Source organism: Leucopleurus acutus (assembly GCF_964270905.1).
Source record: "Leucopleurus acutus genome assembly, chromosome: 8".
NCBI lineage: Eukaryota > Metazoa > Chordata > Mammalia > Artiodactyla > Delphinidae > Leucopleurus > Leucopleurus acutus.
The window spans coordinates 8,506,179-8,533,181 of NC_139151.1; the positions used below are offsets into that span (position 1 = coordinate 8,506,179).

The 27,003-nt window shown below is 43.0% G+C and overlaps 2 protein-coding genes across 3 annotated transcripts in view; one reads left to right on the forward strand and one right to left on the reverse strand.

Moving 5' to 3' along the window:
• Positions 1 to 20,262, reverse strand: part of FAM118B (family with sequence similarity 118 member B) — a 46,011-nt gene extending 25,749 nt beyond the window's left edge. For both annotated transcript variants that reach the window (XM_082845397.1, XM_082845396.1), the window contains exon 1: positions 20,190 to 20,262. The gene's annotated coding sequence lies outside the window, so the exon portion shown is untranslated. The remainder of the gene's footprint in view (positions 1 to 20,189) is intronic.
• A 110-nt stretch (positions 20,263 to 20,372) lies between these two features.
• On the forward strand, positions 20,373 to 26,957 carry RPUSD4 (RNA pseudouridine synthase D4; the record flags this gene model as incomplete). The annotated part of the gene is made up of 7 exons (XM_082843899.1): positions 20,373 to 20,558; positions 20,937 to 21,102; positions 22,395 to 22,596; positions 23,675 to 23,768; positions 23,843 to 23,987; positions 25,890 to 25,987; positions 26,453 to 26,957. The coding sequence occupies 7 exons, from the start codon at positions 20,373 to 20,375 to the stop codon at positions 26,690 to 26,692; spliced, it is 1,131 nt and encodes a 376-aa protein (XP_082700025.1). The 3' UTR covers positions 26,693 to 26,957.
• Between the last annotated feature and the right edge of the window lie 46 nt (positions 26,958 to 27,003).

Consider the following 27,003-nt stretch of genomic DNA (forward strand, 5'->3'; position numbering starts at 1 on the left):
TAAGACATTTTTAAAAGTTTGCTGAATTAGTTTTTCTGGTAAAGAGAAGGCTAATTTCCTCAACTCATATTCCATCACACATACTGGAATCCTTTGGTATCATAATCACTTGGAAAATAGGGATTACAAAATCCTAACAGTGAGTGAGGAAGCAGACCATCTTTCCAGTCATATCTTTGGTTCTGTTGGTGAGAAAGCTGGGGCTCAAGAGAAGACAGACAAACTACTTAACTCAATAAACCTTGCCCTACCTTCATAATCATCTGAGATGCTTGTTAAAAGTATATGTGCTTAAAGATAAAGTCTATTAGTTAATTTAAAAGATAGTATATGTTCCCAGGCTCTACTCCTAAATTACTGAACGAGAATCTCCACAGTCTTCAGGGGATTCTTATGATGAGACAAACAGGGAATACCTAAAAGAACTGCAAACAACTTCCCCACAATCCAACGTTTTGCTAAATAAAGGATGCACACCACATGCCACACTCCCTTCTTTTACATGTACACATCACTTATTACAGTCTCACAGCTTCCCAGTTGCCAATACCAAGAGTTAGGAGTTAACTGCCATTAAAATATTTCCATGAGGTTTTTATTTCTCTGAAGTCTACCTATGCTCTAGACTGGAGAAGTCGTGGCAGGAGTGGGAATTTCTACCACATATGCAACAACCCAGCAGTTTGGGGATGTTTTTTAAAAGAACACAATGAAAAGTGTATACGCTTATGCTCTTTCTTTAAATATGGCTCTGTAAACCCATCTGCAATCTGGACAAACTACACTCATGTAGAAAACACTGTGTCTTGAGAAAGCTGAAAGTAAAACACAGAGAAAAGTTAATTTAATGTTCATTAAGTTTTGAAGATGGACATCTTCATAATCCAATGTTTAATTCAGCTACTAAACCAGAGTTTTAACTCTTATATAGCGCTTACCACGTGCCAAGCACTATTTACAAATATTAACTCATGTTATCCCCATAACCTTATGAAGTACTATTACTGCCCCATTTTAGTGATGAGAAAACTGAGGCACAGAAAAGCTGGGTACCATAATTCAAACCAAGGCGGTCTGCCTTCCAAGTTCATGCTCTTAATCACACTATTACAACCTAAAAACATTCTCCAAGTATTAGCTTCTCAGCTTTTTTACCCCCCGTTTTTAATTTACAGTCCAAAACTATCAAAGAACGGAGCTCCCACATTCTACAAAGCAGATTTACTTGAAATAATTGTGATGCTTCGTAGCGGCTACATGATTAGGTGCTTTGTTGATGCAATCACAGCAGCTGGCTAAATTCAGGAGCTGAATGAAGCCATTTTTTTCCGGTGATAAGCACTATTTGTCACGTACCTCCCACCACCAACAACCTACCAGAGCCCTAGATCGGTCCTATCATTTTCTCCTGGAAAGTATGCAAGGTCATTCTGCTGGATTCTCTTTTCTGACAGATGGTCAATTCTTAGTGTCAACACCTGAATACTAAGCTTTTTAATTTTTTTCTTTACAGAGCCAACTGTTATGAAGGCCCATTCCAACTACATAATTTAAGAGAATTAAATATGGCCGACAACTCTTGACAAGTTGTTACTGGAATGTTCTCGGCCCTCTTAGGAACTGAGCGAGAAGTAATTCAATATGCCCACATTAAATCTGACCATACGTTCATTCTGTTTTCTAACAGGATAACATCTTTTCTTCAGTCTAAAAGATGGCTCATATGATACAATCTTACATGTATACCTCAGTGACATCTAAGCATAAACCGTATCTTATTCCTTTTAGAGTGTTATTTCAGGAAAAGAAAAATCTATTTTACCCCATTGTTTACTCTAAACAATCTGCAGGTACTGCTAAAGAGGTTCTAAGCTAATTGCGAAAATCTTGCACAGAATTCCTAATATGCAGCAACTAGTTCACACATTAATTTCTTTATGTGATCACTATTTGAGTTTTCATTTTAGTGGGACTTAGCAGAGGTGGAAAAAGCTTTTCTGCCACAAGAAAACAAAGGCAATTACCTGTGCCAGTGTCTTCATTACCCCAATCACTGCTAATAAGCCACTGAGAAATCCTTTAAGGCCAACAGAGTTCAGCAAAATAAAAGTTAGGCGTTCGGTAAATGCCAAGACAAGTAACCTCATTAACAAACTTTTTAAGGCCTAAGTCTTCATATCAGATAGGATACTTCTACTTTGAAATCTGTCAGCTTGGCAAGAAATAGAATGCTTGTATCTGGTGGGTGAAAAAGGGAAAAACCAAGGCAAGTGTTCTAGGAAAAATCCATTAAGAAACACGGAAAAGGTAAGAGAAAAAGGATTGGTTACATGCATGAAATTAAGATTGTATAAACTAGCAGTTGTAGATTTGAAAACATGAAAGAATTCCAGCTCCTCCTTTCACAACATCTTGGTGCTGGCGAAGACGGCAAAATCTAGCTGCTTTCTTCATGGAGGGATGAGGGTGGGGTCTCCCAGCCGCTCTCCTCACGCTGATCCGGGGGTCTCCCTGTGCTTCCAGTGTGTGGTCTTCAGCCCAAGCAAACCACTGACGTGCCAGAAGGAACACAGAATAATACACTTTCAGATATGGGTGGATGGAATAAAAAGGAGAGAAAAGTTCTAATGATGGCATTTTTGCCTGGAAATAAAGGATCTACAAATGACTAGCTTGCAAAGACGGTACATTTCTTGTTTTAAAAGATCAGTTGTATTTATAGCAAGCTTTCCCCTCTTCCATTAAAAATAATAATAAAATAAAACAGTGACTGAAATAGAGACTGGTTTATTTCTCTATCATAAACATAGAAAAGGGTTAACTTTGTTTTTTAAGGGAAAAGACAGTCATCCCCCGACTTGGAAGAAACCAAGCCCCTCTGATTGTGGCTTTTGGACTAATCTCAACACATCTGTTTTTTTAGCAACTATGGGAGAGGAAAGAAGAAAAAGATAGCCAGTGTAAGGTACTACAAAAGAGCACCCGACAAGCTTGTTGACAATGTAACAAATTAACTACAATAGGTTACTAAGGCAGCTGATGAATTCAGTTCTATAATGTAGATTGCAGCCTATCCTATTTGTTTTGTATAAAACAAAATTTCCATTTTCTTCCTTCTCATTCATACAAAGAAATGGAACTGATATATAAGAACTGTATCTAGATGTGCCAGGATGTGATCCCTCTGTGTACCCCAGTCTTGAAGTCTTTCCTCTACCTCTGGTTAACCTAGTTTGCTCCTACTTTTATCCCTAAATTGTATGTGCCTGACACCCTCTACCTTCTGTTAGATAAGATCTGTATCACACTCATCTCCTGAAAATTTGCTTTAATACAGTCACTGATAAAATGCCAGATTGCTACCACTTATTCTTGGGATTTCACCAGCAAACAATGACCTATCAATGAAAAATGTGACAATGAACTCATAAGATATAGGGTTTCTGGAAAGACTTTAAGGATTGAGACGTATAATCACAAATTCCAGAAAGCCTTTCAACTCAAGTCCCAAAATAAACTACACTGGTATTCCAGGCTCAAGAGCTGAGATGTTGTTTATATCATTTATTTTCAATTATAAAACCAAAGTAACACAGCATGTACAGGGAACAAAAGTGTTTCAAGAAGGAGTAATGGAACATCCAAATTAAAATCTGCTTTGAATTAGAAGTTGGTGATGGAAGTTGATGATTTTACCATGCAAAGAATGATAACTAATAAATTCCTTCTTTGTCCCTGCTTTCCCTCCTGTGAAGCTTCTGAGAAGCTTGTATCTGAGACAGTATATCCTGAAAACAATGACACATGTTGCTAACGAAGGAGACTTTAAAAATATTTAATAAAAATATTTTCCATGGGGACTTCCCTGGTGGCGCAGTGGTTAAGAATCCTCCTGCCAATGCAGGGGACACAGGTTCAATCCCTGGTCCAGGAAGATCCCACATGCCGCAGAGCAACTAAGCCCGTGCGCCACAACTACTGAGCCTGAACTCTAGAGCCCGCGAGCCACAACTACTGAAGCCCTTGCGCCTACAGCCCATGCTCCGCAACAAGACAAGCCACTGCAATGAGAAGCTTGAGCACTGCAACAAAGAGTAGCCCCCGCTCGCCGCAACTAGAGAAAGCCTGTGCGTAGCAACGCAGCCAAAAATACATAAATAAAATAAATTTATAAAAAAAAAGAAATATGGTCTTTATTAAAAAAATAATATTTTCCATGTATCAAGTAGTACGATGATACAAACAATTTCATCACAAGTGACCTAGGCAATTCATTAAAAATAAGATTAAATAAATCTTCAAGGGTAAGATTTTACATTCTAGCCAGTCCTTGAAAACTGAAGTCCCCTATTAAGACAGTGTGAATTATGAATGGCTGGACCCTCAACTGCTTGCTTCTCATGCCACCAAGAGGACACACAATGTGTCACATACAGACGTAGGTTCCTTCAAGTCCGGGCGAGCTCAGGCCATGTCACCATTATAGAGGATTTCTCTATGAGCTGAAATTTGACAAGTTGTAAAGATGGGAAAACTTTCCTGTCATAATAAAAATTAAAATGTTTAGTAAGAATATCCCACCTAGTTTCCACTCCTTTTTACTTTCTTGAGGATTTCTGACTTAACAGCACTGAGTTTGAAAAAATTTTTTTCAAGTTGCATTTTGACATGGAGCTTGGCAAATGTTATGGTTAAGAACTTCAAGTATAGCTGAATGTTAATAGTGATTAAGTGAACTGTCAACACCGTGTGAGACATCTCAGAAGTCCATTGTGGCCATGTAATCCGAAACCCGTTCACAGTAAAACCAAGGACAGAATATAGGAAAGATACACAAAACAGACCTGTCTTCGCACAATATCTTAAACTGACGTAACGGATAAAAAAGAACTGAATAGACATCCATCTTGGGTTCTTAATTATGTTTAAAACTCAATTATCAAAATACCCAGTAAAGAGGGATTTCTCAAAAAGCTTGCTGTGAGTGCATTCAATCTTTTCATTCTGTCATTCAACAGAGATTAAATGTCTATGAAGTGCTCGCTCCTGAACTTCCCACTCAGGATGGCAATGGAACTGGAGGTCTACAGAGGTCATGGCATTTCCTTTTAAAGAAAAAGAGGGCAGGGCTTCCCTGGTGGCGCAGTGGTTGAGAGTCTGCCTGCCGATGCAGGGGACACGGGGAGCCGCTGGGCCCGTGAGCCATGGCCACTGAGCCTGCGCGTCCGGAGCCTGTGCTCCGCAACGGGAGAGGCCACAGCAGTGAGAGGCCCGCGTACTGCAAAAAAAAAAAAAAGAAAAAGAAAAAGAGGGCAGACCATTACCTTTTGGGGTGATGCTTATGCAGTCCTATCTAAAGGAAGGAGAGAAAAGGCCTTGCAAATTTTTCTAGGGCCCGTCTAACTCAGTTAGATTAACCTGTACCATTTTCCTTTTTTACTGTGAGATGAATGTAGAATGTTTTGTTTCAGAAAGTCAAAGACGTGTGCTTCTCAGCATTTTCTTTAGTGACCATACCTCATATTTAACCTCATGGGAAACTAAACTCAAAACAATAAACAGCAATTTCGCAGAGAAGACTCAAGTATGAAACAACCATGACAAATTGGGAAAGGAATCAGTAAGAAAGAAGTTTAAGAAACCACAAAAGGATACTCTGAAAAATAAAATTCAGAAACATGGGAAAAGATCAGTTATGGGCAAGTACAGCAGAACACCTCCCTGGATAAACTAAGCCTGGTTCTTTATAAAGAACACTGTATATGCAAAACAAAGATGATACTGAATATACACACCAACACGATACACTTGACATGCGTGCAACTGTGGCAGCATTCTTCTATATTAGTATTGATCACATAACCTGCACCCCAACCCCGCCCGAGTACAAACGCCCCTCCCCGTCTCCTGCCTCTTGTCTGTAGGGAAGTTGAAGCCTCCCAGGCCTCTGAGTCACAAGGGAGCAGGCTCAAGCAGCTGACGATCAGGACAATAGAGTTACAGACTCAGTGTCTGATGCATGTTCCTGAATGGTTTTACAGATACCGTAACTGCCACCCGAGGGGAAAGGCTGACTGCAGGATGACCAGACTGCAGCTGTGACAAACCACTCCATCTGGAGCAGTACGGAATCTACGGCTAGCACAGCGCCAAGAACTGACCTTAAGAGAATGGGATTAACACTACTGCTGAAAATAATCTGCATCTTTGTGGGCATCAAAATAATTGTAGCTTGTTCTGCCCCTGTATGGAAACAGACAACTACAACTGTGAGAAAAGAGATGCTACAGACCCATGTCAACATCTTCCACTCTAAGAATACGACACCCTACGTCAGCAGGAAGAAGTTACAGAAGACAGACCTTTGCCCATGATCCCACAGAAAAGGAATGATGTTCTGACAAGTGGGGATTTGTAAGCAGCATTTGGCAGGAAAGAGCTCTCTGCAGGAGGCCTCTTTGCCTTGTCACTAACCTTAAACCAGCCCCCAGCGCCCCCCACTCCCCCCACCCCAGCTCTGCTCATCTCCAGCCCTAGTACACCTTTCAGATCTTTTGACCACGTGATACCTTGCCTAATCCTAGTCTGTTGGTTCTTTCCGTAGATCAAAGGAGTAGAAATGAAGAATAAGTAACAGATAACCAGATCTCTTCCCCAGCTTCCCCTTCAGTAATCCTGCGAACAAACTGTGAACACGACAGCATCTAAAGAAAAATCAAGGGAATTCCCTGGCAGTCCAGTGGTTAGGACTCGGCGCTTTCACCGCCGTGGCCCAGGTTCAATCCCTGGTGGGGGAATAAGATTCCCACACGCTGCACAGCTGGGCAGGGGGGATCATCACAAGACATCAGCAAGCCTGCACACAGTGGGATGTCGATGACTGTGACCCGCTACGTGAATGACTGACTAGGATTACTTCCCTTTTTCCCTTTAAAAACTTTCACAGCCAATCAGAATCTTTGGAGATGGTTTTGGGGGGACACTGAGTCCACCACCTCTGCAGATTGCAGGCATTCTATAATTAAAAGCAACTTTCCTTTCTACCAACATTTCTCTCTCTCTTAATTGATTTCTAAGTGGCCAGCAGCCAGACCTGATTTGGTAACAGGACCTTATGAAAGTAGTGTGCCTGATTTAGGTCGCAAACTTAAGAAACACATGGAAAATCTCACTGAGTCAAAGAACAGAAAATATAGATCACCAAATGAAAATGTTAAAAAAGGATCTGGAGCAACTGAGCTTGAAAGAAATAAGGGAGGTGACCAAACCTACTCTTACAGGGCAGCTTCTCCCAGACTCAGCCCAATCTTCACCCCCATCACTGCCCCTCTTGGAGATACGTGCATTTGGCACCTTTGCCATCCTTTGCTGTAAAACAAAGCCTGTGGCTTTTAACCTGAGATCTCTAAATTGGAGAGGTAGATTTGCAGCTTTTACTAAATGCGAGGCCATATGAGCTTGTGGCCTATCATCAGTTTCTCATTCACAGAAAAAGAGATTTTTTGCTTGTTTGTTTAGTTGCCCTTTGAAATGAATTTAAGAAACTTTCGTGTTACTTTGGAATTACCTAAATCAAGTTAAGACATGAGTCGGGGTATTTATAGATTACCACCTGCAGAGCATTCACAGAATGAAAATTCTTTCCCTAATTTATTCACTTATTTTGGCTTATGAACTTCTGGATTTGACTGAGAAGTCTGTTTCTAAAAGGCTGAGGAACTCCGTCCCTCCCTCTAGACCTGCTGGCTTCTTTACTGTTCCTCAAACAGGCCTGGAGCACTCTGGCCTTGGGGCCTTTCTTTGTATGACTGTTCCTTCTGCTGGATCTTCACCACCTCCTCCCCCACCCCGCCCCCTGCAAATCCGCACAAGTTTCCAATCCTTTGCTCAAGTCAGACCTTCTCAATGATGCTACCCTGACCACCGTATCTGAAGCTGCAGGCTCCTCACTCACTGCATCAACTGCTCTACTTTTAATTTCATAGCACATACCACCCCCAGTATACTAGTTATATTTATTAGTAGTATAATAAAGATATTAATTACACTTATTATTTGCCATCTGCCTCCTCCAACTGGAATATAAACTCCTCAAAGGTAGGGATCTTTGTTTAGTTCACAATGCAGCCCGAGATGCTAAACGGTGCCTGGCACAGAGTACCCACGCAAATACTGAAAGGAAGTAACTGAAATCTAAGATGTTGCTCATGATCAGAATTACAAGAAAGAAATTTACCGTGCAACAGAGAATGCATTTCTAATGAAAAGAAACACCCTGTGACCGCTTTTAATGCAACTAGGACCATAAAAGGCCATTTCTTTTTAAAATGGAACAAATGGGAAAAGACAAATTCCTGTGAAAATTGCGTGCACAGTAAATCAACATTCAGGCTATCACTTTTCAGATACACCAACAGTCACAACAGGGAGTGAAGGTAATCTGATTCCAGCAGGCAGAAGAAGGATTTCAGACTTAAAAGTTTTAAGACTATCCCTCTGACACTAAATGAAAAATTTTAGACGTAAATCATTTTATTTTTATAACTCAAGTTTCTGATATCTAAGATGTAAACTGATGTAGATTCTTAACGCAGGAACTCTTTCTGGCAAACAACTCAAAGACCTTAGTATTTAGGGCTAAGAAATCAGTTTCTTTTATTTAATATATTAAATCTATCCTAAGTGTTTTACAACTAGAGAGGAAGAAAGTCTTTTGTAGCAGCAAAAGGGATTTCAAAACACAAATTGGATCAAGTCATGGTTTAAAATCACTCAAAGGCTTCTCTGGGTTTAATAATACAAAACTCCTCATCCTGCCTGCAAGACCTGGCCCGGCCTCTCCAGTCCTCTTGACAACATCCCTTCCAGCCCTCAGCCTCACCCACACAGAACACATCACACACCTTCCCGGCTCACACAGTCTTTGCTTAGAGCGCTATACTCTGCCAGTGAAACAGGAGGGAAAGGGGCAGGCACAACCTTTGAAAGAATAACATAGCCTGAGGACATGACATAAACTGATTAGAACCAAATGGGTCCAAGATGGCAGACAAGTCGACTTCCACTAGACCTTGAGCCTCAGTATACACTCACTGTAACACATCAGCAAGCTAAATGACACACCCACAGGCGCCATGACAGTTCCAAGGATCCATAAGGATCAAAAAGTGGGCGGTGGCCCCATTCCTGGAAATCCCCGCCCCTTCCCTAAATAGCTGGAATACTCCTCCCACTCATTAGCCTATGAAATCACCCACCCCTATAAAAACTGACAGCCCCATACCCTGGTGCCTTTCTCACCTTCTGAGATGGCCCACACTCTGTGTAGTGTGTTTTTCTCTAAATAAATCCACTACTTACCTATCACTTTCTCTCTCACTGAATTCTTTCTGCAATGAGACATCAAGAACCTGAACTTCAGTAAGTCCTGAAAGCAGGTGTGTGATCTCAGTTGGAAGACTGTGGGTTTTGGCTGGGTTCAGTCCCAATCAGGATTTAGGCTGGGTTCAAGTCTCGGCATGTGGGTTCAAGTTCCTATCTGAGTTTTACACAGTTTAAAAGCTACATGCAGCGAATTCTCAGTCCCGAGTTCTTTCTCTGGCCTGGCACGATTATATTCTGTATATGCTGGTAGAGTTTAAAATGACTGGAACTGTACTAGCCAAAGCAAATCCACTGCTTTGCAGTCACAAGCTGTTGAATTTTCATGTTAAAATACCTGTTAAATGCCAGGCATTGGGCTAAAAGTGATACTATTACCGCATCCAGTTCACCTCCAACAAACACCATGTAGTGTTTACAGTGAGCCAGGCACTTTTCTGCACTTTACAACGTTCACTCCTCTATGAAGCAGACACCATCACCATCACATGTCACAGATATCACAGATAACGGAGGCACAGAGACATTAAGTAACTCGCTAGCGGTCACATGGCTATTTATCACACAGTAGATACGGGATGCTGATGCCAGAGCCCACGTTGTAGAGACACAACTCAATACTGTCTCACCAAAGATGACTAACGTCATACCCTTAAGGGCCAAACCCCTGCAAAGTCTCCATCTTTTAGGGGCAACGGAACTGTAAACATATACTTACCAACATGGCAAAATTCAATGAAATAGTTGAGACTTATTTTCCTTTACCTCTTGGAAGCATCTGACACTTAATTCCATTCTCATCTCCCCTGGATACTGTGTTTTCCTGGGCTTCCTCCCAACCCTTCTTCCTCTGCCCATTCCCTGAATGTGGACTGTCTTCATAGTACCATCTGAGGCTCTCCAGTTTAACCACTTTACCTACTCCCTACTCTCCCTACCCCACTTACTCCGATGGTTTGGCCTCCAACTAGGCCAACTAAATGCTAATGACTCCCAAATTTGTATCTTCAGCTCAGATCTCTCCTGTGTTTCAGACCCATGAGATACCTACTCAGAAGTTTCATCACAGCCCTTCAAAACTCAAACATACTTTTAGACAGTCCTATTTCAAACTTAAAGATCAAAACACAGTTCAAAAACCTGCTCCTAATCATGTGTTGGAGGTCTCTGAATGGCAGAAATAATCTCTGGGAGATAGGATTACAGGTGATTATTTCCTTCTTTCTGTCTCAAGCACTAACACAAGTATTTATTGATTTTGAAAGAACTGTCATCTACTTTAGGAAAGTTCTTGCAAGTACCTTCCCTGGATCAATCTCAGTAATCCCTTAAGAACAAGAGAATGATGGACCAGTGGGAACGTAGGAAAGTGGCTAAGCTTGTAACTGTAAACTAGCTGATATTCCGTTCAGGGTATTTGGATTTCTTCCTAATAAAAAATTAACTGAAAAATATTCTCTTTGATCTGTAAATGAACTGAGGAATGAAAGCACTGTTTAGACCTGAAACAAGAATCTGAAAGCTCCAAAAAGAGGTTATTATCTGCCACAGAGGCCCACCAGAGCTAGAAAGACTAGGCTGATAGAAGAAACAGCTTTAAAAGCATTGCTTTGCAGAGCAGGCAGCATCAGTCTTAAAAAGTGGCCAGTGAAAATAATTAAGAAAAAAAGATAGATGAGAAAAAAACAGGTTAGGGAGACCTAAAAACATACTTTAATAAAGAGCGAAGGAGGTCAATGCAAGACTGAAGCGTCACAGGGAGAGACAAGAGGGCTGGATGGCCTGGGCCCCGAGGTGGGGACAATCCATGGGGGCGGAGGGAGTGGGGGAAGGCACTTCTGTTTTCTGAGAAAACGAACAGGTTGCATGTAGGCACCCGGGAATAAGTTTAGGGTACAGCGAAGTAGAAAGAACAAGCGATCCCATTTGGTTCTGTGAAGAAAAGCAGCTTTCAGGAGGAACTCTTGGAGCAAGTGTAAGCATCCTGGTTTCATGCTGACATCAATTCAAAAAACTGTATTCTTAAGAGTTTGCCCCTGCTTTTACACCACACGTTTTCTGATACGTAAATTCCCTTCGGGTTTTTTTTTTTTCTAACTTTTCTTCCTTCATTTACCTTAGTGTCTTAGTAAAATTAACTTTTTAAAATACTAAGTACTTGTGGATTCACCCAAAGAGCAGCAGAGCATGTTTCTAGAGCAGAAGAAAGAGAGAAGCAGTGCATTTCTAGTGACTGAGGCCAGTGGGCGAATTGGGGTGATGGAACCGGAAGTGAGCAGAGGGCTGGACGCTCCAGGTCCCCGTGGACATGCCTTAGTGGGGTCTAGAGAGCTGTGGTGAAATGCTAAGTTCTTATCACATTCATTCTGGCAATAGATCTCAAACCTGCTCCAATGTGGAGAGCAGGAAACTGAAAACTATAATGGGCTCTCATTAAAGCTGTCATATCCATATGACAAGAATGGATATTATGAAAAATGATCAAAGGAAAAGAAAAGATCGGGAGAAAAATCACAGGAATCATAGAAGAAAATGTCCCCGGATTGAAGGACATGAATTTCCAGAATGAAAGGGTCCACGGAGCACTCGGAATAGTCAATGATGAATACCTGCACCAGGGCACATCATCGTGAAACTCCAGACCACCAGGGATAGAGAGAGTATCTTCAAACTTCCAGTGAGGGAGAGAAGAGAAACCAAACCAACAAAGCAAGGTTTCGTAGAAAAGGTGTGAACCACCACACCTCCAGGGCACTTACAGATACTGGGAAGTACAACGAGGCCTTCAAAACTCTGAGGGAAAATTATTTCTAACCTGGGACTCGATTACACTTCCAAACTATCAAACAAGTTTGTGGGCAAAATAAAGTCTTTCAGATACTTCTTAGGATGTAAGATGTGAGCCAAGAAATGGGACGGCATGGGGGCCAGCCCAGGAGGAGAGTAAAGGTCAGTTCCTGCATGATACTGACAGGAAGCAGCAAAGGGAGGAGGAAGGTGATGCAGGGCTCCAATAAAAAATGGAAGTGATACATTTGAGCCCAGAGATAATGTTACTGCTATGAATGTGATTAATACATAAGAGCATTTGGAAAAAAATTAACATAGGTAAGTGAAATAACCAGGCAAAGGTGAGCCTACACACATGGAACGGCAACGCAGGATCACCTGGCTCAACCAACGGTGGACGACATTGGGCAGAGGTATAAATACAGGAGGGTCTGCTGGGTGGGCGGGAGGGAGGGAGACTGATTCCTGGGCCCTAACTCAGCATTCACGGAATCAAAATTTCTAAAGGAGTGATCTGTAGCTTTAAAAGTACCTCAGGTGATTCTTATCATCAAGCAAGTTGGGGAAATGCTGACTAGTACTTTGGGGTCAGTAAACTCAGAGTGGATTTGGTTTTCTGAGTCAGTTAACAGTGCAGCTCTCTTTATAACAGCTAGTGTAAGTCATTTTCATTAAACCAACAATATCATTAGAGCAAACACAGCATATTCCAATCACTAACAATTAATACACACATACACACACACACACACACCCAATCCACATCTTTTTATATGGTCAATTAATCTATGACAAAGAAGGTAAGAATACACAATGGGGAAAAGACAGTCTTGTCAATAAATGTGTGGGGAAAACTGGACCGCTACCTGCAAAAGACTGAAAGTGGGCCACTTTCTTACGCCATATACAAAAATAAACTCAAAATGGATTAAAGAGTTAAATATAAGACCTGAAACCAAAAGCTCCCAGAAGAAAACATAGGCAGTGCACTCTCTTGGTCTTAGCAATTTATTTTGGATCTGTCTCCTCAGGCAAGGGAAACAAAAGCAAAATAAACAAATGGAACTACAGTACATCAAACTAAAAACAGCCTTTGCACAGTGAAGGAAACTATCAACAAAACAAAAGGCAGCCTATGAATAGGAGAAGACATTTGCAAACAACATCAGGTAAGGGGTTAATACCCAAGATATACAAAGAATTCATACAACACAACATCAAAAAAACCCAAACAACCTGATTAAAAAATGGGCAAAGGACCTGAATAGACATTCTTCCAAGAAGATATACAAATGGCCAACAGGCACATGAAAAGATGCTCAACATCACTAATCATCAGGGAAAAGTAAATCAAATCCACAATGATATACCATCTCATACCTGTCAGAACGGCTATCATCAAAAAGACAAGTAGCAGGTGTCTTTATGGTGAGAATGAGAGAAAAGGGAACTCTCGTGCACTGTTGGTAGGACTGTAGACTGGTGCGTCTATTACAGAATACTGTACAGAGGTTCCTCAAAAAATTAAAAACAGAATTGCCATATGATCCAGTGATTTCACTTCTGGGTATTTACCCAAAGAAAAAACACGAATTCGAAAAGACACATGCACACCAGTGTTCACTGCAGCATTATTTACAATAGCCAAAATATGGAAGCAAACTAAGTGTCCACCGATAGATGAATGGATAAAGAAGATACACACACACACACACACAGGAATATTACTCAGCCATAACAAAAAAGAAATCATGCCACTTATGATAACATGGATGGATCTAGAGAGTATTATGCTAAGTAAATAAATCAGAGAAAGACAGATACCATATGATCTCACTTACATGTGCAATCTAAAAAAACAAAACAAAATGAAAACAGACTCACAGATACAGAGAACAGGTGGTTGCCAGAGGGGAAGGGGGCTGGAGGTGGGGGAGAAATAGGTAGAGGTGGGGGAGAAATAGGTGAAGGGTACGAAGAGGTACAAACATCCAGTTATAAAATAAATAAGCCACAGGGATGTAACATACAGCATAAGGAATATGGTCAATAATATTCTAATAACTTTGTATGGGGACAGATGGGTAACTAGACTTAATGCAGTGATCATTTCATAAAGTATGCAAATATCAAATCACCATGTTAGTACACCTGAAACTAACATACCACTGTATGCAAACTATATTTCAATTAAAAAAAGCCACATCTTTAACTTACTGATGAAATTTTCAAATGCTACAGAAAATAGGTTTATTCAACTTAACCAACTATCTGTTGCAAAGACCTTCTTGAATTTCTTTAGGGATCCTCATATCCTCTTTTATCAACATGGTTGAATAATCCCTCAATTTTCCATTGTCCATGTTCTGGAAACAGTTTCTAGGTTCACCCTTCCAGTGTATATTCCTTTTCCCGTAAGATACTTGGTCATCTTCATTTATATAAATGCTACAAAATACATAGCTCTTTAAGATGTTGAAAATGCTCCAATGTAACATTCTTGTTTTATAATCATAAAATGCTGACTAATAATGTGAGTACCTACTACACAGTAGGAACCAGACACACTTATCTTGCTGCTCATCACAACAATCTTATCAGGTAGGTATTATTGGTTCCATCGCACATATGAAGAAACTGAGGCTGAGAAGATTAAATGCCTGTAAATAACAAAGCATGATGCAAATCCCAGTCTGTTTTTGAAGCTCATGCTGTTTCTAAAATACTCATTTCCTGCAAGCACTGGAATTTCAGCGATCATCAGGTTGTTTACTCCACCCCCCTTTTTGGACGAGAAATTTAGGGTACAAAACTTTGAAGTGATTCCCCTAAATGGCAGAATGAAACCAAATTCCATAGCTCTTGACTCTTACTCTATTTTTATTCCACAAATCTATGCACTGATGCTATACTACGTGCTGGACAGGGCTAGTATTTATTGAGCATTAACTACCTATGGGGCTCTACAGGGCTTTAACCAGCATTAACTCACTCGATCCTCATGGTGGTCTTACGGTAGACATTCTTCCCATTTTACAGGATAAAAAAAACTAAAGTGAGAGAGATTAAGTAACTTGCACAAGGTCACACAGCTAGCAAGTGGCAGAGCTGGATCTGAAACCCAGCCTACATGACTCTGAAGTGCAAGCTCTTAGCATCTCCAAGGTTTACAGTCCACATTATCTCTTCTGAATGCCCATACGGTTTTAGTCTAATTAAAAGTGTACACATGATGTGTGGACCCTTCTTTCAACCTGATGATTCAAACAAATGGTGTTAGAAAGTGAGACCAACAGGAAAATCTGTACACTGACTGGTTGCTTGGTAATACCAAGGACTATATTTTTTAAGGTGTGATGATGGTATTGAGGTTACCTTGAAAACTAGTTCTTATCTTTGACAGATACATACTGAAGTGTTTACAGATGAAATGATTATTTCTGGGATTTGATTCAAAACCATTTGGGAGTTTGGGGTGTAGAACAAGACTGGCCCTGTGCTAGCTGGATGTATTAGAAGCTGGCTCAGGGGTACATGGGGTTTATTAGAGTTTTCTCTATCATGTAAACGTTTGAAAATGTCCACAATTCAGAAAGAATGCACAAAAAAAAAAAAAAGAAAAAGATGAGAAAAACCATGTTATTTTAACAGTATTTGGGAAACAGAAATATGAATGATTTTCCCCCACTCTACTTTTTGTATTTTCACATTTTCTATATTACTTTTATAATGGAAAACATAAAATAAGCTACTTAAAGAAATTGCCCCCCCCAAAAAAAGAAATTCCCTATCTTCTAAAAATAGGCAGAGCAAGTCTGCCCATAATCTAATGAGGTCAAAGCATCATGACGAAAGCATTTCCCAGCCCTTTATCAGTTAACTACCATTCACACACTTTAAAAAAAGGCCACTTTTTAAGGACAAGTATGGTCTTTAAATATTAAACTAGCCAAGAGCATAAAGGTACATAAGGGCAAAACAGATTAGACACAGACTTAAGAAAAATAATTATGGTAACTGGACTTGTGGCGGTGATCACTTTGTAGTGTGTATAAATGTTGAATTATAATGCTGTACAACTGAAACTTAAATAATAATAATTTGAAAAAGAAATTAACCCCCCAAACCAGATATGGTCAGGTAAAAATGGGTTACATTTCAAGGGATAATTAATATATAACATACTTTGGTTTAAAAAAAAAAAAAAGACTAACTAGTGGTACAGTTCCTCTTGATAGTTAGGCAGAGTTTGGGACAAAGACTTTGAATGTGTAATGCTGACCTTTCTAATGGTCACATGGGCCACAGGACAGGGATCCCCTCGCCAGTGTATGGCCAGGTGGGGATGGGACAGCCACAGATCACAGGCCAGCTGTCTTCTGTGGGTCGCCGCCAGTTTTCCTCAGTGACACAACAATAATTTCCATGTGTGTCACAGTATGAAAAAAGTTTGGGAAGCAGTGTTAAAGCTAGACCTGCCCTGACATTGCTCAAAAGCTGAAAAAAAGTGAAACAAGGGGCAACAGTACAATGGCATCTCTTTGAAATGCTGGCATGGAAAAAAGAACGAACACACATGGTATAGGTCAATACCATTGTTTTCTAATTTTTTTTCTATCTGCACTCCTTTCCACAACCCACCTAGGAAATCTGAAGGTGTATTCCAGCAGCACTCAATGAAGTAACCTCCAAACATAAATGTTAGCTCAGTGGCATAAGGTTAAATTGTGGGGACAGGATTAAAATCCTGGTTCTCTGTGCCAATGCTAAATGTACTCAAGGTAAGTCTGAAATAAATTCCACTTGTTAAGAAAGAGAAGCACTTAAGTGTCAGTGGAAAATCTTGATAGAAGCTTAGAGCTAGTAAGGATCTTCTCTTAAAAGACAAATAACTGAAGCCCAAATGACTCGCTCAAGTTCACAAGCAGCTGAACTGGGACCAGTCCCCAGATCTCCCAGCTGCCCACAACTGCTCTTTCCAGGGCACCTCCAGAGAACTGCTAATTGCTTCTCTGAATCTCTCTAAAACCATAAAACAATATCCAAGTACTTCCTGCTCCTCAGGGAAACTGAATCGCTGGTTAATCTGCAACTAGCAAATCGCTGTTCAAGGAACCAGAATTTAACCTCATGCCACTAATTAACCTTAAATTTGGGATATTTAGACAAAAGGTCTTTTATTAGTCCCTGTTTGTATTTATGAAATAACAAGAAGGCTTTGTTGTTCTTGCACAGGTTAGAAAATATCCTTAAAAACAAATTATCAAGTTCTTCTTTATATGGTTATGGGGGGGCACATATTATGATATATCAAGATCTAGGTAGATAAGCCACGTTCGTACTCTGCAAGAATGAAGACACCACTAATAGAATTTCCCTCCTTATACTGAGAAAATAGTCCAGATAAGAAGAGTCCCCAACCAAAAAGAGAATATGAGATTAGTGCAGAAGTGGAAAAATGCGCTATCTAAAGCAGGATTACCTGAATGAGGAAGAGAAAGGAGGTAATATATATCTTTACATAAATTCTTGTGTACTGAGAGCAACTCTATTTCAAATCAACAAGTGGCCAGACTCAAAGGATAAACATTAAGGAACCAAACTTCTGTACCCACATTGGCTAAAGCTGTACTGTGATACCAAGCAAACAAAAACTCTGAATTCTTCAAATTTCTCTTACAAAGTTTCAACAAGAAAAACCTAAAAGTTCCTTCTCTAGAAAAAAAGAGACCAGTGTTTTTATGCCTAGGCACTACAGTGTGTGCCTTGGGTTAACCTGAAACCCAAGAACACAAGCTCTGTGTCACTGACAATGACATCTGAGTTGGTTCTTCATTTTGTTTCCTGCCACAGAAGGCCAATTCTGCAGGAACAGGGGTCACTTCTTTAATACCATTAAGGACAGGTTAAGGCAGAAAAAGGCTCCCCAGCTCCCCCCCCCCAAAACCATAAAAGTCCTACACCTAAAACAGGCTTGTAATTAATGTAACGATACGAATTTAAGTCCTGATGTCCAAATTTCAGAGTCCCTGGAAAGGAGTCTTCACATACTTATGTAACACGTGATGTGCGACTGCTTAGTGAAATTAGAACCTGGGTCTGGGACATTATCAGTAAAAGGTAGTAATTCTCAACTTCTCTAGATCTGTGTCTTTCCTGGGAATTTGCAGGGGGAAAAACAGTAGGAGAGAAGCTGTTTCTCAATCTCCCTTCGAATTCTTCACATTTATACCCCGATCACCTCTCTTATTACAGAAACATACACAGGTCTTCTTTCCCCCTCTTTACAAATACATGTACTCCTACCTCCAATCTGTAGGTCAAAAATGGACAGAAATTAGATAATTCAAACTGTTCAGACACACCTAACCCATGCCTCTGACATGCTTCAGCCACAAGGGATATTTGTGAATTTACTCTGTACCAGATGCGGGGGATAAAAAAAATGAATGAGTCCTTAAGGCACTCACAGTTCAACAGCAGCTGTCAATAGTACATCTTGACCTGTACAACTCAAAACCAATTCACACTCAAAGGACAGTACAGTGTAGGGAAAAAGACCAGTGAACGGGGCTTCCCTGGTGGCGCAGTGGTTGAGAGTCTGCCTGCCGATGCAGGGGACACGGGTTGGTACCCCGGTCTGGGAAGATCCCACATGCCGTGGAGCGGCTGGGCCCGTGAGCCATGGCCGCTGAGCCCGCGCGTCCGGAGCCTGTGCCCCACAACGGGAGAGGCCACAGCAGTGAGAGGCCCGCGTACCGCAAAAAAAAAAAAAAAAAAAAAAACCAGTGAACGAAGCACAGCCTTTCTACTGAGCACTCAGATTGCAGCTTCCTAGCTGATTTCCCAGTTATCAAAGCCCTCTCCTTTTCAATCTGTCCTGCATTCAAATGCCAGATTCATTTCCAGAATTCCACTTTCAAGGAGTCTCTCTCCTGCTCTAGCATCTTCAAAGACTCCTCCCTACTTACCACATCTAGTTCAAACCCTTCTTCCAGTTAAAGTCTTCTGTAGGCTAGCTCCACTTACCTGTTCAACTTTATCTCATGCTCTACAGGGCTCCCTTCTGCCAATCCCTTTTAGAGGGGTAGGACGCAAACTTAATTCCACCACCTCCTCTAACTGCTCAGGCAGCCTCCATCCTAAGCAGTCTTAAAAACCGTTTCCTCTATCGTCAGCACAGATCCGTTAATTTCCTGAGATCTCGTCAGGGCTCGGCATCAGCTTTCTTCTTCATCAATGGCAGGTCTGTTCTTTTAACAGGTTCTTTTAACATTACTATCCCAACCAGATGCTCCTCTTCCTTGCCACCCCTTAGTGAAGTCCCAGGGTCTTGACTTAGTGAAGTCCCTGGCAGTTTGGGCATGGGAGTCCCAACACTGCACCTTGTAAGAGAAGGAGAGGGTCTGGAGCAAGTTACAAACCAGGGATGGAGAAAGCGAAGGAAGTGCAAAAGGGAAGGGAAGATTCCTGCTCTGTACTTTGTCTTTTCTTTGGAAGCTGTGGGGGGAGGGACGGGGGAGACGCCACGAAATGAACTCTTGAAGAAGGCAGAAGAAACTCAAGGTGCTCCCTAGGAAGAAAATATGGACCCGTGGATAACGGAAGGGCTCCCCATCACCCCTGGGAGAGAAGGACTAGTTACAACGTGAAACAAAGAGGTTGGGAGTCAGGAGATGAGGGGTGGAGAGGCTTCAGAGATCCCGCGTCTCCGAAGGTCGAGCGGTAAGGAAAAAAAAAAAGGACGCGAGGCGTCCGTCGAGGGACTGGCCGAGCACCCGGGACGTGGCTGCCAAAACGGACGAGGTGGGCGCCTCAGACGGCTCTGGGGCGAGTGTTCATGGGGCACGCTTCTCCCGGGGGCGGGGAGGCGGTTTTGAGTGGCGTCGTCTCTTAAAGGGAGAAACGGTTTCCCAAGGTAGGGACCTCCGAGAACGGAAGCGCTGGGGACGCGGAAACGTTAAAGCGTTGAGGCACGGGCATTTCCCAGCCCCAACCCGGCTTCTCCACACACTCACCGCGTCTCCTCCGAACACAACCGCTCCAGTTGCAGCTACCGGCCAACGCAGCCGCACTTACCGCGCCTCGCCCCCACGTGACTCGCCCGGGACCCCGCCCCGACCGCCCCACGTGACCCTCAGGGCCCACCTACTCCCTCCTCGCTCTAGTCCGTCTTCTGCGCGTGGGCTAAGCTCGGCAAGATGGCGGCTCCTAGCTGTAGAGCGCCTGGCGTCTGGGTCCGGGGTTCCTGGCAGCGTCTGGGGGATCTCTTCACTTTCGTCTCAAAGCCACTTTGTTCCGCTGCTGCTGCCTCTCGGCCCCTGGATGCCCAGCGATTAGCGGAGAGGCTTCGAGCCCAGAAACAGGAACAAAAGACGAAGAAGCCGGTGAGCCCAGAAGGACCACAACTCCCAAGAGGCAGTGCGCTCACTGGTTTCCCAGGCCGGGAGGGAGGTGGGAGGGTCCTCTGACACAAGTCAAGTAATCAAAGTCGAGGACTAGTGGTGGGAGAATGGGGAGAAAGCGGAGGGGAGAGGTCAGGAGGGTGCGGTATCTTCCTGTGGGCTGGGTCTCTGGCTTCTGCCGACCCCGGCCCTAAGCGCTACGTGGGTACAGGCGAGACACACCCACCCCTGTGCTCAAATTACTCGGGGACGGGGCGAGTCTAATGCAAAAATACAGGCATTCCCTTCCCAAATTCTCACCCAGACTTACTGAAAGTCCTCCCCACCAGGCATTTACCGTCGCTCCTTCTCTCCCCCCAGGTGCCCACAAACCCTGTTCAAAGGAGAGTGCAAGAACTACTGCGGTTCACAGAGCAGCTGCAGCGCGTCCACCCCAACGTGCTTGCTAAGGCGCTGAGCCGAGGACTTATCCACCAGGACAAGGACCTTGTGGTCATCAATAAGCCCTACGGTCTCCCTGTGCATGGTAAGCAGCATGTGGAAGGGAGGCGGGCCGCTGCTGCTTTGTGCTACACGTAGGGGCAACTCTAACATTACTCGGGGGACTCTCTGAAGCCTTGCTTTCAAAGTAATTAAACTTTTGTGGGGTACTGTCCTCTGTGAGGAACCAGTAAGGACGCAGAGATAAATAAGACAGTCCCCACTTTCCAAACATCTGGCAGCCAGCAGTGATTTATGGAATTTGCTGTGTGCAGACCTCCACCGAGGATTGCTATAGAGAAGGACAAAGGCTGTGTGGTTCCTGTCTTCAGATTATTTTCCATCACAACTGGGAAAGAGGACATAACGTGTGTTGGTGTATACCTAACAAAACCCCAGGGTGCCTACAACTTAATGGAAACCCTAATGTTTTTGAATAAATGTTAAATGTAGTCAGAGACAGCTAGGGTGAGTCAGGAAAGACAGATAGAAAAAAATGCATTTGTGGAAAGGGTTTTGCTGGGGGAATAGGCATATTTTAGCTAGAAGAACGAATGTTTTGGGGGGAGGTATGGAGAAGGTTGTACATGAAAACAACGAATTAAATCAGACATTGCCGAGTGCTTTGTATGGTTTTTTTCCTCTCTTGATCCTTCCAGTAGCTTGCCTTTCCGTTCCCCAAGAGATAACTATTATCAAGATATTTACATTTTACAGATGAGAAAACTGAAAGTTGGAAAGAGTAAGTAATCTGTCCAAGGTCAATGGCTAGTTGTGAGGGTCCATAGAATGGAACCCAGGAATGTCTCACCCCAAAGCCCTGCCTCTCAGCTCTTCTGTAATGCCTCAGGAAGGCCTCATGGTCTTGCATTTCTCACTAGGGTTTACTTGGCAAATTCTCAAGTGTTTGTTTATATAGTGAAATATCAGATCTCATCATTTTGGTTGCTAATTTTAGTATGACTACATAAGTAGATTAACTATATATATATATATATATATATATATACACACACACACACACACACACACATATAGGTCTGAGGAGAAAGCCACATGCTCTAGGATGGTGCTTTTTAAACTTTAATATGCATATGAGTCACTTGGGCCTTTTGTTAAAATGCAGATTTTGATTAATTAGTCTGGGTTGGAGGCCTGAGATTCCTTTCTAGCGAGCTCCCTGGGCAGACTGATATGTTTCTAGTCCCTGGACCACAATTCAGTAATAAGGCTCTAGAAAGCATTTACTGTTAATCCAGTAAGGACTGTTGTCCCAGGTAGAGGTCTTTGGTGAAATCTTTTCCTGGCCGCTCAAACTTCTGGCTTTTTCCTTCGTAGGTGGCCCTGGGGTCCGGCTCTGCATCAGTGATGTACTGCCTGTCCTGGCGAAGATGCTTCACGGCCACAAGGCAGAGCCCTTGCATCTGTGCCATCGGCTGGACAAGGAAACTACAGGCGTCATGGTGTTGGCTTGGGAAAAAGACGTGGCGCATCAAGTCCAAGAGTTGTTTAGAACCCGTCAGGTGACAAAGAAGTACTGGTATGAAGCCCATCGATAGCGGTCGAGGTGGTGTAGGCACCCTTCCATCTATTCATCCGTTCATAGAGCAGGAACTCCTAGTAATAGAAGGCACTGTACTCAGACGTGTGGGCATATAAAAATTATAGGAAACAGGTTTAGTGCTTAGAATGTTAGAGTCTGGTGGCATAGTGGTTCCTAATTATGGCTGTACACAAAAATTATTAAAAATTAATTATATGAGTATACATGATTTCATTCCTTTGGTAAAATGTCAGACAACAGCAGTAGTGTTAGGTCATTAGAAAGGGTCAACTCATAGTTACAACTCAGTGTAGGTATGATAAAATGTATCAGATAGCAACCTAAACTGCTACCAATCTGCAGTGGGGTGTCCAGGGTGTGCAATGTTATATCTGGGCTTGTGACTCCTGGGCCAGTGATTCTGTGTTAGGCCACCAGGTACCCAGGAGAGCTGATTGACTGACTGGAAGAGGCATCGATGTAAGGACAGATTAAAGAGTCTTCTGCCTGTCTGTGGTGTGATGGAGGGAAACCTCCAACAAGAGGGACTTACTGAGCTATGGTTGGGATTCCTGTGACTTTTCTGAGCACAGTTCCTCTGTTTTATTGACCTGGCAAATAGGCAGGAGCGGTCCTGTGAAATTTTCACTCAATTCATTCATTTATTCATTTATTCCATATGCAGTTCAAACTTACCATCTTTTATTATTTAAAAAAGAAAAACAGGATACAAAACTGTATTACCCTAGTTTTACTTTAAGCTATACATACTCATTTTTAAAGGCTGGATGAGTGACCGTGTTATTAATACAATTTTTTTCTTGTTTTTCTGTTTTTTCCCCAAATATTCTACAATCAGCACATATTAGTTTAGTTGTAAAAAAGATAGGCGTATAAGGATAGCGTCAAACTCTCAGGCTAAGCACTATACCAAGAGATCATTTGGGACCCTCTGATCTTAAGAACTGACCGCAGTAGTGCAGGAGGTCCAGAGTTAAAACCTCTAAGTAGCCGATGCAAGGAGAGCCTCACTCACCTTTGCGGCTTAAGCAAGGGTCTGTGTGTGTCCCCTCAGGGCCATCACGATGCGCGTCCCGGAGCCCTCAGCGGGAGTCGTGGACATTCCCATCATTGAGAAGGAGGTGCAGGGCCAGGAACGACACCACAAGGTGGGTGAGCGCCTCCAGAGGGATGGGTTTGCTGCTCTTTCGTCGAAATTGTGTCCTGATTTCTTTGGCTCCAGATGACGCTGTCCCCGAGCTACTGCATGGACAATGGGAAGATGGTGAGGGTACGGACCAGCAGGAACGCACACCTGGCTGTGACTCAGTACCGGGTGCTGAGCAGCACCCTCTCCTCCGCCCTCTTGGAGCTCCAGCCTGTTACCGGTGAGGGTGCCAGTGTTCTGCAGTGGGTGGAGAAGCCCCACTGCCCCTCAGCTTCACCCAGGGCCTTGTGCCAGGCTCCGCCCCTCCCCTGAGCAGCTGGTATTATGGGGGCTCTGGGATTGCACCAGAGTGTGCTTCCAGTGCTGATCTGAGGCTGGGAGCTTCCATAGGGATGATTGTTAAAAACAGCAGGTAGGGGCTTCCCTGGTGGCACAGTGGTTGAGAGTCCGCCTGCCGATACAGGGGATGTGGGTTCGTGCCCCAGTCCGGGAAGATCCCACGTGCCGCGGAGTGGCTGGGCCCGTGAGCCATGGCCGCTGAGCCTGCGCATCCGGAGCCTGTGCTCTGCAACGGGAGAGGCCACAGCAGTGAGAGGCCCGCGTACCACAAAAACAAACAAACAAACAAACAAAAAACAGTAGGTAGCAGAAGGATACAAATAGTTTGCTTTAGGCAGACTCCTACTCTTAATCAGTTTCCTGGGTGGGTGAGAAATATTCAGTTAAAATGATAGAATAAATCAATTCTTCCCTTCAAAAAATAATAAATAAATGATTTGCTTACGTTTATTTAAAAATTTGCAAATTGATTCCTCAAAAAATGAAGCATAGGATTACCCTATGATCCAGCAATTCTGCTTCCTGTATATATGCAGAAGAATTGAAAACAGGGATTCAAAGAGATATTTGTACACCGGTGTTTATAGCAAATACACTATTCACGATACACTATTCACGATACACAACAAATACACTATTCACGATAGCCTAAAGGTGAAAAGAACCTACATGTCCATCAACAGATGAGTGGAAAAACAGAATGTGGTACATCATGCAGTGGAATGTAGTTCAACCTTAGAAAGGAAGGAAGTTCTGACACATACTGCAGCATGGATAGACGTTAAGACATTATGCTAAATGAAACACAAAAGGACACATACTGTATGATGCCATTTATATGAGATACCTAGAGTAGGCAAATTCGTAGAGACAGATAGTAGAGTAATGGTTACCAGGGGCTGGAGAGAGCAGGGGGCGGGGAGTTATTGTTAACTGGGTACAGAGTTTCAGTTGGGGGCAATGGAAAAGTTCTGGAGAGGGACTGTAGTAGTGATTGCACAACAATGTGAATGTACTCAGTGCCACCGAACTGTACTCTTAAAAATGATTAAAATGGGACTTCCCTGGTGGTGCATTGGTTAAGAATCTGCCTGCCAATGCAGGGGACACAGGTTCAATCCCTGGTCCGGGAAGATCCCACATGCTGCAGAGCAACTAAGCCCATGCGCCACAACTACTGAGCCTGCGCTCTAGAGCCCGCGAGCCACAACTCCTGAGCCTGCGAGCCACAGCTACTGAAGCCCACACGCCTAGAGCCTGTGCTCCGTCATGAGAGAAGCCTCCGCAATGAGAAGCCCGTGCACCACAACGAAGAGTGGCCCCTGCTCGCCGCAACTAGAGAAAGAAGACCCAACGAAGCAACGAAGACCCAATGTAGCCAAAAATAAATAAATTTATATTAAAAGAAAGGATTAAAATGGTAAATTTTATGTATATTTTGCCACAGTAAAAAAAATAAATGTACAAAGCAATACTATTTAGTGTTATACAACACAATTATTAAAAAAAAAAAAGCATGGCAATGATAGACACCAAGTTGATAGCAGTGGTTATCTGTGGTGGAAAGGGAACTGTGGTGGCGAGGGGTACTTAGAGGCTTAACAGCATTTATAATGTTTATTTCCTGATAGCCTATTGTTTGTTATATTATTCTTTATACCTTATTGTAGTTGGGGCTTTGCCCGTTTTACTGTCCTTTGGTTTAATATGGTTAGAAGCAGATGCCACCAGTGGTATTGTTTCAATAGCTACTCCTAAGTTTCCTCCCTCTCTTTTTTTAAAGGAATAAAACATCAGCTTCGAGTTCACCTGTCTTTTGGATTGGATTGCCCGATCCTTGGTGACCACAAGTACTCAGACTGGAACAGGCTGGCCCCCCAGGTAATATACGTTTGACCCAATATGCAGCAGAATAAGGGGGAGAACTTATGCTTTCCCCTTGTTAAGTCCCTGAAGTGAGTCACAGCAAAGATGTGTTGATTGTCTTCCGACACAGTACCATGCTAGTTATCTAGCTTCTGGAGAAATTGAGAAGCAGTTAGGAGACTTTCTGAAGGCTCAAAGCAGGCTTTCACGCTACAGCGAAAGAGCCTTGGTGGGAACTTTGTTTTTTGCTGTTACAGCCCATTCTCTTGGAAAGCCAGAGAATTGGCCAAGGAGAGCTTCCCTGGTGTGGTGGGTTTTCTCATACATGGGCTCTGAACCCTTCCTAGAAATGGCCCCGAAGCAGGCTGTCCATCACTGTGTCTTCCGGGAGTTAGTGAGGGGGCCCCGTGAGTGGAGGTCTTCTGCCCCCGCACACTGGAGCTGTTGGCCTTGCGCTCACGAGCTCTTTCCTCTGCACAGAAGCTGTCCGCCTGCATCCTGAAGAAGCTGGGGCTGCGGCAGTCCAAGGCCCGTCACATCCCCCTTCACCTGCATGCCTGCCAGCTGACTCTGCCTGCGCTGCAGGCCGGGAAGGAGGAACTCAACTTGGTCTGCAAGCCTCCTCGATATTTTGTCCATTCCCTGCGCCGTCTGGGCTTAAAGATGCCGAGTCGGGATCAAAATGGGGACGAGGAAGCCACACACTCAGGAGCACGGTGAAGACAGTTGGGCAGTTTGCCCTGAATTCTTCTCTCTGTTTAAGGGACTCTGCTAACTTCTCACTTGGGACAGACTCCAGAAGAGCCAGGTGTGATGAGTTGAAGAAACAGCTGCTTCAGGGCTCTCACTGGGGACTAGTGTCTGTTTTTCGACACTCTGGCCACATGTTGGAAAAGCCAGCAGGCAGTCTCCCTGCTTCAGAGTGGAAGAGAGCTCAGGACCAGGAGAACTAAAGCACAGAATCTGTGATCAGGAACTGTTTTTACCCAACAATAAAGCTCTTGGTCTGTCAGGAAAGTTCCTGTGGTTGG